The sequence below is a fragment of the Protopterus annectens genome, chromosome 13.part0, assembly GCF_019279795.1.
Source record: "Protopterus annectens isolate FY-2018-M chromosome 13.part0, PAN1.0, whole genome shotgun sequence".
NCBI classification, from domain to species: Eukaryota; Metazoa; Chordata; order Ceratodontiformes; family Protopteridae; genus Protopterus; species Protopterus annectens.
Genome location: NC_056747.1, coordinates 543,846,591 through 543,860,399, shown reverse-complemented (window position 1 = coordinate 543,860,399; position 13,809 = coordinate 543,846,591). Strand labels below are relative to the sequence as shown.

The 13,809-nt window shown below is 35.7% G+C and overlaps 1 protein-coding gene across 2 annotated transcripts in view; it reads right to left on the bottom strand.

Moving 5' to 3' along the window:
* The window catches only part of LOC122787456 (septin-4), a 1,249,948-nt gene that overhangs the window by 47,626 nt on the left and 1,188,513 nt on the right, over positions 1–13,809 (bottom strand). For both annotated transcript variants that reach the window (XM_044054187.1, XM_044054188.1), the window contains one exon: positions 8,246–8,408. In XM_044054187.1, the coding sequence (XP_043910122.1) occupies positions 8,246–8,408 (163 nt within the window). The remainder of the gene's footprint in view (positions 1–8,245; positions 8,409–13,809) is intronic.

The following is a 13,809-nucleotide window of genomic DNA, read 5'->3' as shown; positions in this document are numbered from 1 at the left end:
GGTTACTGCTTTGAGGCTGGACAAAATTCTCCTTTATGTTGCTCTGTAGTATATGAATAAAGCCATTAGAGGAGAATTTGGGCCTTTGGTTACAGTAAAGAAATAGTCTTCGTTAAGACAAATTTAATTTATTTTCAATGCTACATGCAAACCAGATATTCTGGCAGATAAATCTGTACAAAAAAGCTAAAAATGTTGCATATTTAATACAACATTATGAAAACAAAACAGATTCTTAGACTTATCTTCGGTACTTCACTTGCACTGGATCTGTTAAAAAAATCATTGACTGGGCAATTGAATGCTTGAAAAGTGCTATAGCTGATTATTTATTAGTAGGGGGTCAGACACAGGAAGAGCTTGTTAAGTGGCTGATACAGCTGTTACATAAAGAAAACATAAATTCAAGTTGAATAAGACCATGTATAAAATAAGAATAACAATAATAATAAGAAGAGTGACACATCTGGAATACATCAGTCATATTGTGACGTCATAGAGACTGGAGTCTGACACAGTAAAAGGCAAAACAGTTGTGCAAATGTCAAGGCCAGAAGGCAAACGGGGATTATAATGGTTTCTAGAACTAATGTGGCTAATATGTCTGAGATAACTATGTCTCTAAGGAAGCTATTAGAGCAAAGTGTAGCTTGGGAATTGAACTGTGAAGAAGAACAGACCCCCAAGATACTATGTAAACTAATTATAGGAGTGCCAGCTTAAAATAGTATGATGTGAATAAGACAGTTGAGGGGTAAGAAGATGCCAATCAGAATGGTATAGCAGCTGTAATTCTACAAAATACCAGTTGCCTTTTTGCTATTAGTACTTGGCAGATGCAGACAATAATTATGCAGAGAAAGAAAATGAACTGTTATCAATAGTGTATGGATGTGAGAAATTCTCTGAGTGTCTATGATAAAGGAGCTTAAGGAGAAACAGACCATAATGCGCAAGAATGTATATTCAATACATCTTTACAAAAGGCTTGGCCAAGAGTAGAAAAGATGTTCCTTAATTTATGTCAGCATGCGAGCTGAAAGTGAAGTAGGTATAAAGCATAGCACTACACATAGCAGAGGTATTAAATAGACTATGTTTACCAGAGAAGCATGGATAACTCTTAGAATAAGAAATGGAGATTACTTAGGTGATTTTTCAGTTTCCAGTGTCACTGTGGCAGAAAGAAAAGTAAAATAATTCCAAAAATGTATTTCCATTGACCTAGCAATGCAGTTAGTGAAAAAACTTGCAGTGAGAGACTGGCCTTATCAAAAAAAAAAAAATCTCTGTAATAGAAGAAATACAGTCCTACTTTTCATTCAAGGTAGTAATACATTGTGCGCAGAACTGAGTGCTCAAAGCTGACAAAATATTTTTTCATAATCAACCGAGAAATCAAACTTACAGATAATTATTAAGTTGTCAAGAGAGATATCACCCACTTTCTTCAAACTACATCAAAAGTAGTCTGCCATTTCATCACCATGCTAATGAGACTGAAAATTTACTAGCAATATAGCGAGTACTATGTCATATAATTGATAATTACTCTTATGTTTAGATGGCTACACTTCAACCATTTTATTCTCACTGACAAAAGCTGTAAGAGTCCTCTTGTAACTATCCTTTAATTTCAACAAATCAAGGAACTCCAGTACTGTCTCACCCATTTTACCAAGGCAGTAGGAGAAAGATCATTCTCAAAAGTTGCACCTGTTGGCTGGAAGGGTTTACTATTGAAATGTCGAATGGCACTACATCGACTGTACTATAGTCGAACACGGAAGTTCCAAAATAGTAATGTCGACGTCAATAAAACAATCTAGGAATGGTTTTAACATGGGTCGAGGTAGGTGCTCAGTATTATTCAGAACTACAAACATCTCCCCTACCTTGACCCATGTTAAAACACAGTCCTAGATTGTGTTTTTGTCATCGACATTACTATTTTCGAAATTCCGTGTTCGACTATAGTACAGTCGATGTAGTGCCATTCAACATTTCAACAGTAAACTGGCTGGAAGTGCCTATCTCATCATATTAGAAATCAAAATCTGTGAAAGTTTAAGGAAACATAAGCGTAAATGCTATAAAAATCTGAAGTAAACTCATAGCCCTTATTGTTTAAAAACTCACAGTTTTCTATATTGCTGAATTCTTATTGCATTTAATATGTCCTAGAGATGAGCATTTTTTGACATTTATTTTTAACTTTATATGTACCTTCCTCTGCTTGTGACATCTCATGTTATTGTTATCCCATGTTTATGTATTAATGAATTATACATGTACTTTGTTTGCAGCAATTCCTTCTAATTCTGTCTTTTTTAGATATATTATATATAATCTCATTGTTCATACCGGTTAGCCTATGTCATGGTAGAAAATGATCTTAGGGCCAGTTTGGTTACCAGTTAAGAAGTACATAAATAATGATCTAGAACAAAAGTCAGAAATTCAAGAGATTTGTGCATGATTGGGAATTCAGACACATAACATCCAGTCCACACTATCTGCATTCCAATGGACAAATGGAGAGAATTACCATAAAAGTGTAGAATGCGATGATAAAGAGCGACAGTAGTAGCTACAACTGCCATCTCGCAGTTTAGGAATACACGGGTACTCGTTGTAGGAACATACTCTCTCAGTAACTTGTTTGCTGATGGGCATAAGGATAAAAAGAAAATTAGCTTCTGAGACTTGAAAATCAATGAAAAATAAAGGAACTGCTAAAATAAACCCTGATATAATCGAAACAATTTGTCTTTAGAACTGAATGGGTTGAAATAGGACAAAGTAAAAATGCAAAATCCACTGGGAAAGTTTGAAGCCTGAAGCTGAAGCAGTTGGTAAACTACGTAGACCTAGGTCATTTGTTATTTTTAGGAAGGATGGAAGTTGTGTAAGAGGAACAACAGACATCTAAATAAGAAAAATGCATCAAAGTTCAGGTAAGGCAAACAACCAGAATAATCAGAAGTACCGATGCAAGAAAACGGAGACAGATTTGAAAAGTACTATGAAACACTGTAGATGTAGTGTTGATCAGGATTGTAAACATTAAAACTGCATTTATTGAGATCAAAAATTACTGTTTGATGTAAAAGTCAATGACATTTTTAATATAAAGTTAAGTAGAATTTAAACTGATGAATATAATGTTCATAATATCTCATAAGATGTATATAAAATGGGTATGTTATGCAACTGGAAAAAGGAGTGTGTGGCACATAGGTGTATGTATCTTTAAATATGCTAATCCCTAGTTATAGGAAGGTGCCTGACATGTGGTGTGCTTCTTTCTAGAAACAAAGTAAAGACCTCATGAAAGCGAGTAAGTATTACATATTACTTACTGAGCATTCTTAAAAGTTTCATAATGTTAAAGGACCAAACCGCTGTGATTTAGCTTAAGAAAATCATTAGTTTGTTTAGTAATCAACTGTCATATTTAAGTTTACTGTTTGCATCAAAAGACCTTGCTGTATTTAGGCAGATTATTAAGGTGGGCTAATATGAGGTTATTATAATATGATTATCGCCTGAAAACCCTGTCCATCCCAGAGCTATAGCTGTATCATCTTATGCCCAGTGCCTCTCCCAGAATGGTAGCCTTCAACTCTTAGTCAATGACAAAAAAAAAAGTTTAATCAGGTGCTCCTGACTTCTATACCAGATTCTACCATTCCATGTGTCTACATAATTATGTGAAGAGCAAAAAAAAAAAACTCTCTAATCTGGTGTTCTTGACAAAAAAAATCAAACAAAACCCCCTCCCAAAACCAAACTCTATTGTCTATCAGAAATGGCAGCATGGCAATGAAAGAATGAATATCACAGTACTGCAGTCGCTCACCCCAACACCTTGCTCTTGGGGCAGCCACCTCCTTCACCCCACCCTTGTCGGTAGAGCAAATATAAATGGAGTTATTTTTTTAAGTCATGAGTACCTCCCTCTAAACTATTCTTATTCAAGACTGAATTTTAATAAACTGGCTACAGGTTATAAAGTTACATAAGCATGCTTGTTCAAAACATCTAACATTTAATGGTGGTTCAAAAGAGCTTTTGTATTTAGGTTGAATGACTTATCATTTTACGGCATGTTGACATAATGTTTCACAGCAAAAAAAAAAAAAAACATTGCAAATATAATTTGCAGGTGAACTGATACAAGGCCATTGTAGCATCAAATCAGTTATTTTTCCCTAAGGCGCAGATTAAAGTATATTACTTGGAGATGGACATTTGGCTGCTTCCAAAATATAGTAAGTAATACTGTCATGTTATTTAACTCTTGCATCTGCTATAATCTTCCTTGGTGTTTCTGCCCCTGCAGTAACCTCGCCTTTCCCAGGTGTCTTTGTATGTAGATTATAATTAAATTGGCCTGCAGGAAACTTGAGACTGGCCACTAAAGGTGTTTTATTCAGATGTGTAGAACATTAGGTACTATGTTGTTTTACCCATCAGTTACTGTACAAAAGATGCTGGTATAAATAAGCTGGTTTGTAAATTTGTTTAGCTTGAAAATCTTAACTCTAACATAAACATTTATGGATCATGAGCTCCTTAATTAGTTTACTCTGTTTTTTAGGTTTCTGTAGTTAGTGTGTCATACATATCCAAACAGTGCCTTAGAAGGCTTATAAAAATACAGAGGTGTTTGGCTGAATTCATTTCTACCTATTAGTAAAACAGTTTTAAAGCACACATGACACAGCCAGATTATTGAAAATAATAGTACATTATAATATTTAATAATAAGATACAATTTTACAATAAAAAAAATCAAACGTGTGTGTGTATATGTATATATATATATATATATATATATATATATATATATATATATATATTATTCTGATGAAGTTCTTAAATAAAGAACGAAAGCTCGCTCAATCACAAGTTCTAATTGCTGCATTCCTTCTTGAGTTATACTTAGTTTTATTTACGTTTTACACATGCCTTCAGAAGTTTTTTTGTTATTTTTATATGTGTGTGTGTGTGTGTGTGTGTGTGTGTGTGTGTGTGTGTGTGTGTATGTACATATATATGTATAAATATATATATATATATATATATATATATATATATATATATATATATATATACACATATATATATATATATATATATATATATATACATACATACATACATACATATATGGTTCCCCTACATACACAATACTTGGGAAAAGGGCAAACTTCACCCTGGTGGCCAAGTGGTTCGTTTCCTAGAGAAAGCTGTTCTGTAGTCCGTGGTTTTGCTTAACTGGAATTTTGCTGAGGTGCAGTCGGCAAACTAGCATTCGAACAAGTGAAAATTCGGTAAGATGAAGTAGACCCATATATATATATATATATATATATATATATATATATATATATATATATATATATATATATATATATATATATATATATGTATATTCACTTTATAATCTCAAAATACTAAAATCTCATATTTCAGTATCTCGAGACTACAAAGGTGAACATTCACAATATCGAAACCCCAAAAGCACGAAATTCAAAATCGCGACTTTTAAATACACCCTCCCCACAAACAGACATACATACACTTTCCTCCCCAAACAACAACAAACCAACAAAACACACACAAACACAACAACACAAATACACACCTACCCTACAAATAGGCCCCCCTGCACCCCCCACACCCCTGCTACTTATATATACTAACTCAGAGGTCGCACTAAAAAGACAGACACTAAACCCACCACTACATACTCTATATTCCCCTTGCACAAAAACACACCACATACATACAAACACCACCACTCTCAACACTTACACACTTACACTCTTACCTATCTACCCTAACCTACACCTAAAACGTCCTAGCACACTCACATACACTCAAATCCCTACCCAGAACCCTTAAAAAAACAGCACTTACCTGAATCTCCACATATATCTACACAACGGCAGGCAAACCATATCCCACAGCACACCACACCTTACAAACACAGCAAATCCCAGGTACAGCTCCACCACAACCACAAATTCGACACTTTGAGTTCGATCAAGTGCATTTTTGCTCAACTGCACTTTCGCCATTTTCGTTTCGAGATGCTAAAATTCGAGATTTCAGTATTTCAAGATAGTAAAGTGCTTATATATTAAAGATTTACCCACGGTTGGCATGGTTTAATCACGAGGGCAAATTCACAACCATAGGTTCGGTTATTGCTGTTATACAATGACATTATTTAAGAAAAAAAATACTTTTCTTAAATAATGTCTTTTTATAATGGTGGCGTTCTGTGGCTGGTCGTATCCTGCTGCCTTGTTTTGATGTAGTACACATGTGTATGGGACTTGCGTTCCCATGCATACCCAGTACAACAATGCTTTGAAAAGGAAGCAATGCGGAAAAGAAAGTCTCCGTTGCTCCGTTTTTGTTTTCTTTTTTTTTTTTTTTTTTTAATAAAAAAAAAAGTTTCAGGTACTTTAGGGGTAGGAGAGAGAGACAGAATGGAGGAAATGCAAAGAAAATCAAGTACGTGTCTTTAGTTTTAAATAACGTACCTGACTTTCTCTGTATTTCCTCCATCCTGCCTCTCTGGTATGTCCGGAGTCCAGACTATATATTTTTTTTTTTACTTTTTGTTAAAAAAAAAAAAAAAAAAAAGTTATGGAATATACGAGCGGAAAGAAGTCCGGGTGACTGGTCCTTTTTCTGTTGGTATATTCTGGGATTTACAACTGGTTGGGCTGGCCAATCAGCGTGCTCGTTTTCAAATATTAATTAATGGGCAGTCATTGTATAATTGACATTTTGTTGCCCTTGTGATCAAACCACACCAACCATGGGTAAATCCTGTGATACCCACAACCAGTCATGGATAATTGCTAAATTTCTGTAATTCACTAAAAACTTAATAGAACAGGTTTGCGTTGATACCAATGCTGTCACCAATAATAAATATTGCCTACCAAAATAAACAGTTTGACATTATCACACAACTCAGCATTCTCTCACTTTCTCTTCACTCAAACTTCATATCCTCACAGCTGTTTGCTGTTGCCTGCATTTGCTAATATTTGCACACACACACACACACACACACACACACACACACACACACACACACACACACACACACACACACACACACACACACACACTACATATTTACATGTATATAATTGCCAGTGTACTCTTAAATGTTGTTTGTTATTGTTTACCATTGCTTTAAATAAGAAAATTAATCACTCTGCAAGCAGAAACATCTGCTAAAACTGTTCTAGCTTGTGTATTTTTCCGTAACTGAGAGCAACTTTGTATTCCGTACATAAATAGTTAAGTAAACTGAAGGTCAGTTAAGCCCAACTAAAGGCAGACAATTCATAGAGCACAAGAAAGGTCATTAAGAAAATAAATGCCTTGCTTCTGAAAAGCAGAAATTAATATGAATGCATGTTGTCTGCTGCCATGACCCGGACATGTTAATTGAAATGAAAAGCATGCCACTAGAGTTAGATCAGACTGTAAATTCTTGCTGATAACTGCTTTCGTTAAATTACTTTAGTACTAAACATTAAAGCTTATACAGTTACAACGAACAAACCTTATTCTCGAAGTAAAGGTCACCAAACCATTACAAAACATATTTTCATGATGTTTTACTAAAACATAGGTAAAACTGTTTGGTGCAGCTATTAAAATATAATTTATGAAACACGACCTAGAATTAGGACAAACATAGAAAGCATGTTCTCTGGTGTAGCCTTTATATAATATGGAGTGCTGGTGCAGAAAATAGCTGTCAGAGATAGCTGTATAAACTGTACTTTATGCAAGGCAGTGGTGTCCTGATAAAATCATAAAATGTGTTCATTTTCAGTTTTGGATAGCAATAAAGCATTAAATGCTGTTGTATATTGTGTGGGAAGGAATGTTTTAACCAACTGAAATAATATTAAAAATGTAGTATGTGCTTTCTTCAGAATAGAACCCAACTCAATTTTAGATCCTTTAGAAAGATAACATAAGCATTTTAACTGCAGTCTGTGTGTGTTATTGTATACAGCTTTAGAATGTTGTTCCACATTTTGGACGGCAAACTAAATTGTGTTAGTATGCATCAGCCAGTTGCTGAATAACCATTGCTCAAATGTTTGAACAATAGTCGATACTTCCTTTCATTTATTCCACCCCATCTTTCTACTCCTACTGAATTTCAGTGTGGTTAAAGACAGTGACCACTTACTTCCTGTTACGTTCCTTCACCACCATTCTGGTCATACTTTGGATGCACTGAGCCCGATAGTTCTCATAGTGAGTGTCCCGAGTTACGTCCTTCAAGTCTTGCATATGTGTTCGTACCAACATATTCCTCAGTTTCACAAAGTCACAATGTGACTGATTCTCTACTGCAGTTTTAGTACCAAATTAAAAAAAAAAAAAGTTTGAGTTGACATAGCAGGTATTGAAAACAAAGACACTGCAAACAATTGATTACTGCCAATCAAATAAAAATAAATAAATAAAATTGGTGTACCACTGATGTCAATGCTACTAGATTTAGTTATGAGACTGTATGCAAACTGCATGAGTAAATATGCAATATTACAAAGGATCCCAGGCAGAAACTATGGGGATGAAAATCTAGCCAGTATCTCTCTGCATTATTTATTTTACCCGTTTTACTACATTTTTATTTTAAATTTTTATTTCTGATAATTAGCTATTCATTTCTTCTTTTGTTGTTATTTTCACACCCCTACCTCTGGAGACCAGGTGCTACTCCCTGCTTACCCCTTTGTTCTTCTTTAGAAAGAGTGTGCTGCAATGCAAGCTTATTGTGAGGATGAGTGACTGCTCTGTTCATCACTTCCTTCTTTTGGCTTACCATCTAGTAACTAAACTTATTTTTGCATTTACGTCAGCAGTAGCATAAGCAGAATACATGCTCCTGTACCAGCAATCCACTTATTTTTTTATGCTGCACTTACATCCCAGCTCATCTACTATGGACCCATTTGGTCCTACAGTATTGTTTCCCTGAGACCACTGAAACATAGCTAACCATATTCTCTCCATATCAGCCAGTCCAGATGTGTCCTTTTGCCAGAGGGAGGCACCGGCTTCTCTGAAGGCAGAGTTGTATGACTTCTTCATGAAGATGTCATGGAGAGTGAGGCTTTTGGGTAGTAAAGACTGGTGCCTGAACAGCAGACCATCATCCATGCAGGCAGTTGTTCAGTCTCACTATGCATAACATGAGGTGCAATGAGGGATAGAGCTGCGGTGGTCATTTATGCATACACCACACTACCCCATCAAGAGGTAGGCTTGAAGACTCAAGGTCATCAAGGCTCCATTAATCTATCAGGCCAGCAGAACAGTCCATCAGCTGCTAGACTCCGTCCCTCTAATGTGGCAAACACCATCTCTTGACCTCAAGTGAGATCACCATCTTTAAAGGGGTCTATATTAGTTCATCGAGCACTTAAAAAAGTGAACGGTGATTAATCAAACCTATGTAAGTGAAAGCTTACAATTTCGAACTGTCAGAACAGCGATTTTTTTTCCTAGGGAAAAAAATCGCTGTTCCAACAACAACAAAAAAAAGAAAACATACTTTAAACATTATATTAAGTGGGGGGCTTCACCCCCCACACCCCCCAATGTGGGGGGCTGTGCCCCCCAGAACCCCCTACTTAAATATACCAACTCTGAGATTGCACTACAGTGCCGAAAATAGAAAAGTAACGAAGCAGCCAAGCAAATTCTTTCCCAGGGAAAGAATTCCCTTAAAAGCCGCTTCGATATTTTGCCGTTTCAGGCTTTTGAGTTCAACCAAGATGCATTGGTCTTCTAATAGGGAACCCTTTAAAGATAGATTTCCTGCCTCTTGCCTGGAGGCTGGACTATACTAAGCTAGTCCTGATAACTGTTTGACCTAGTGGCCTTAATGTCCAAGAGATAAGTATGAAATAGGCCTAATGAAATTTATTTCACTGAGTTTGACTTTGTCTGCGCTTAGCAGCCATTTAGTAACTTAATTTTACAAAGTACCTCGCAATCAGGTTAATTATTTTGTTTTTGGTATGTATATTCTTGTACAGGTTTATTAGTTTCCTAATGAAACTGTATTAAATTACCTATTTAAAATTCTACTTAACCTTAGTTGTGAAACTGTGACAGCTTGTGCAGAACCTGTTTTCATGCATACTGGCATTGTATGAATTTGAAGTGCAACTCTTCTGTTTTACATGTAACAAAATATATCTATTTCTGCCCATGTCTCAGGTCATGGCTGAAAAGGTCCATGGACAGGCCCACTTAAGTAGTTAACAAAAGGAACAAATAAATAAGTAGTCACTTTAACGGCTGTTACATCATGCCTTGTCTGAAATAAGATCTATTCTCACAAAATTAATATTTGTCACTTGGAATGGTTTTTCAAGATGCAAAAAACAAAAAACAAAAACAAACAAAAAACAAACAAACCCAAAAACAAGGGAGACAGTGTGCCAAACAACCCAGAACACAATAAAAAGTCCAAGCACACTCCACTGAGCACACAAAAGATATGGCACAAATCACTGCTGTTTATTAAACACTCAAATACATTAATGCTAAAAATATAACATGCTTTTTTGTTCTGCCAATCACAGACTTCTTCAGATGAAGCAACAAGTAAAATCACATTCATTAATATATGCTTAATTAAAACAAATGAACAATGAGACTTGACCCCTAATAAATCAATTAGAACCAAGTCCCAATCATAAAGAATAAGACTGGTACAACATCAGAACAATGGTTGAAGCGTTCTATATAGCATCACTACACAGGCAAAAAAATCATCCTGATGTGTGTGTGTGTGTGTGTGTGTGTGTGTGTGTGTGTGTGTGTGTGTGTGTGTGTGTGTGTGTGTGTGTTTGTGCGCGTGACAATTCCAAACAGAGTACATGTCACGGATACAGAAAATACAAGTGAGCTTGTATGCATATGTTTGGATGGGGTAGGGGTGTCAGATGATCTTTTGATTTTCTAAATTACTAATAAAAATGTCTATCATCAAGGTGCATTGATTGCTTAGAGCTAATGGTGCCATACAATCAAATATTTACAGGAGCAAAACTAGTGAAAATAGGAAGGAGGACATTAGAAATCATCTAAGGAGTCGGCTCCACAACCATTAGGCCTGATCTGAAGTGACTTTGATGTGCCAAAGAGGCATAAGCAAACTTAGTCAACTATGAGGGGAGATAACCCAGGAATACCACATCTTTTAAATAAGACACCATGGCTCACAGTGCTAAAAACATGGTTGAAAGCCACAGCATCGATGGAGTAATACAGCTTTGACACATACTGTTAAGTGTTATACTGTTTTTGAAACAATAAACATCTTTATTAAATTATGACTTATGACATAGGTAATCCTACATTTATATAAATGAAAACAAACCATATTGACATAATCTTAGTTCTAAGCATTGTACATCACAAACCATATTGACACAATTTTAATTTTAATCTACTCAATCATTGTCAATGAAACATTGCATAGCTTATTCAAATTCTGCCTTCTTTTAAACCTCATTTCTCCCCTGTATGTATTGTTCCAACAATTCCCATTTTTTCCTATGTAATTTGATCCTACCCTTTTCCAAAGATCCCAATTCCAGCTGTTTTCTCTTTTTCTATATTCCCTACTTCTAGTACAGTTCGTTTAGACTTTGATCTCCATTTTCTAGTAATTGCTTTTTAATTAGACTCAGCAAGGCCTTTGTCTAGGCAATTCCGATTCTGAATCATAGCTCAGAAAAATCATTTCCCTAGTTACATCAATTTGTCATCCAGTATCTCTGATGGAGTTGTCTGCAGGGAATCTTTAAAGTCTGGCAACTCATTCCACTCCCAGAAAATATGTTCCCAATTATATCTTTCTTCCCCATCACACCTCCAGCATTTGCTGTCAACCTGAGGAAAAATTCTCTGGAGTATACTGTAGGTATAAATTATCTATGTAAACATTTCCAAGCAAAAATCCTAAATCTTTTAGATTTTTTGTATATAGACCCTCATTGTTTCTTTGTGAAATACTTATTCAGTCTCTCTTCCCGATCCTTTCTAACTTCCCTCTGATTGATTCTTATAGTTATCATGCAATATTTTATAAGCTCTACTAATTATTCCTTTTTTAACAGCAGCTTCTGTTCTAGATTCTAATTAAAAACTCTACCAGTGCTGGTCTTCCATTTAGGACCCCCCATTTTTTCTGCTTGCCTATACTCTATCAATCCTTGATAGGGAACTCAGTCTGTAACCTGCAGTCCAAATAAATTCTTGGCATCTTCCCATTCTATTACCTTTCCCTAGTTATTTGCTTCCCATACCTTGGTTTTTATGTCAGTTTTTCCAATAAATTCCAGCCCCCTCTTGCTTATTGTCTGTAACACTAATTGCAGTTGTCACTATCAGCAGAATCTCCTTTTTCGATTCCCATGTTGGCTTAGTTCTTAGAATACTGCATCTAAAATCCCAGTCTCTCCTTGTTTCTCGAGCTCCCCCCACATTGTTTCATCATCATCATCACTTTCTACTTTGAATTATAGGTTTCTACTTGTGCTATGTATAGGAGCCTTAACTGTGTAGCTCTGAAATACCCCGTGAAATCGGGTAATCCCAGTCTGCCTTGTTCTATTAGAAGAATCAACTTATCCCACATGACTCTTGCTGTCTTCCCCTCCCAGATAAAATCCTTCAGTTCTTTATTAATTGCTATCACAATTTCTCCTCTGATTGATAAAAACATGCCTGACCTGTGTATAAGAGTAAAGGGACTATTAACATTTTAACTGCTTGTATCTTATGATCCATATCTGCATAACAGAGCTTCCAATTTCTCAGTTTTTGTATTACCTTTTGTTTAGTCTCTTCCCACATATCCTTAGCTGCCACACGAGAATCATTTTTAATCCATACTCCTAAATACTTAATTTTATCATGTCCCCATAAATATGGATACTGCTGAACCAATTCATTTTGTATCCCAAAAGATTTGAAACTGTCTCAAAATGTTCCAGAACACTGTAATGTCCTTTTCTGGTTTTATCAGGTATAAAATAATATCATCTTCAAACAGAGCCAGCTTTTCTTGACTACCATACAAATTATATCCTTGAATTTCTGAGTCCCTTATTTTCTTTGCCAATGGTTCTAAACATAATGCAAATAGTAAAGGGGAAAGAGGACACCTCTGCCTGGTTCATCTGCTCAAGCAGAAATTATCAGAGAGGAACCCACCCACTTTAATTTTCACCTCCAATCCCTCATACACCCTCCTAATCAACCTTATAATTTTATCAAGGAATGCAAATACTTCCACTGCCCTGCTCATACATAAAGTCCCAGCTTACTCTGTCAAATGCTTTCTCTGCATAAAGATCCACTAACAACAGTGGCATTTCTTACATTTTGCTTTCCTCTGTATCATCAGTGTTCTGTTAATGTTGTTGAATGTTTGCCTCGCCTCCACAGAACCACACTGATCCATATCTATCAATTCTGACATTATATTTACCATTGTTTTAGCCATTATAACATAAACACTTTACTGTCATGGCTTCGGATTGAAATGGGCTTGTATGAAGCTAGATCTGATGGCTCTTTACCCTCTTTAGGTATTACAGCTACCAGTGCTTTCTTCCAGGATGTTGGTAATTCTCCTCTTAAAATACTGTTAAACAAAACCTTCCAGATCTTTATCAGTTTTTCCCTCCTAGATTCTCAACTTTTACAGGCATACCATCTATT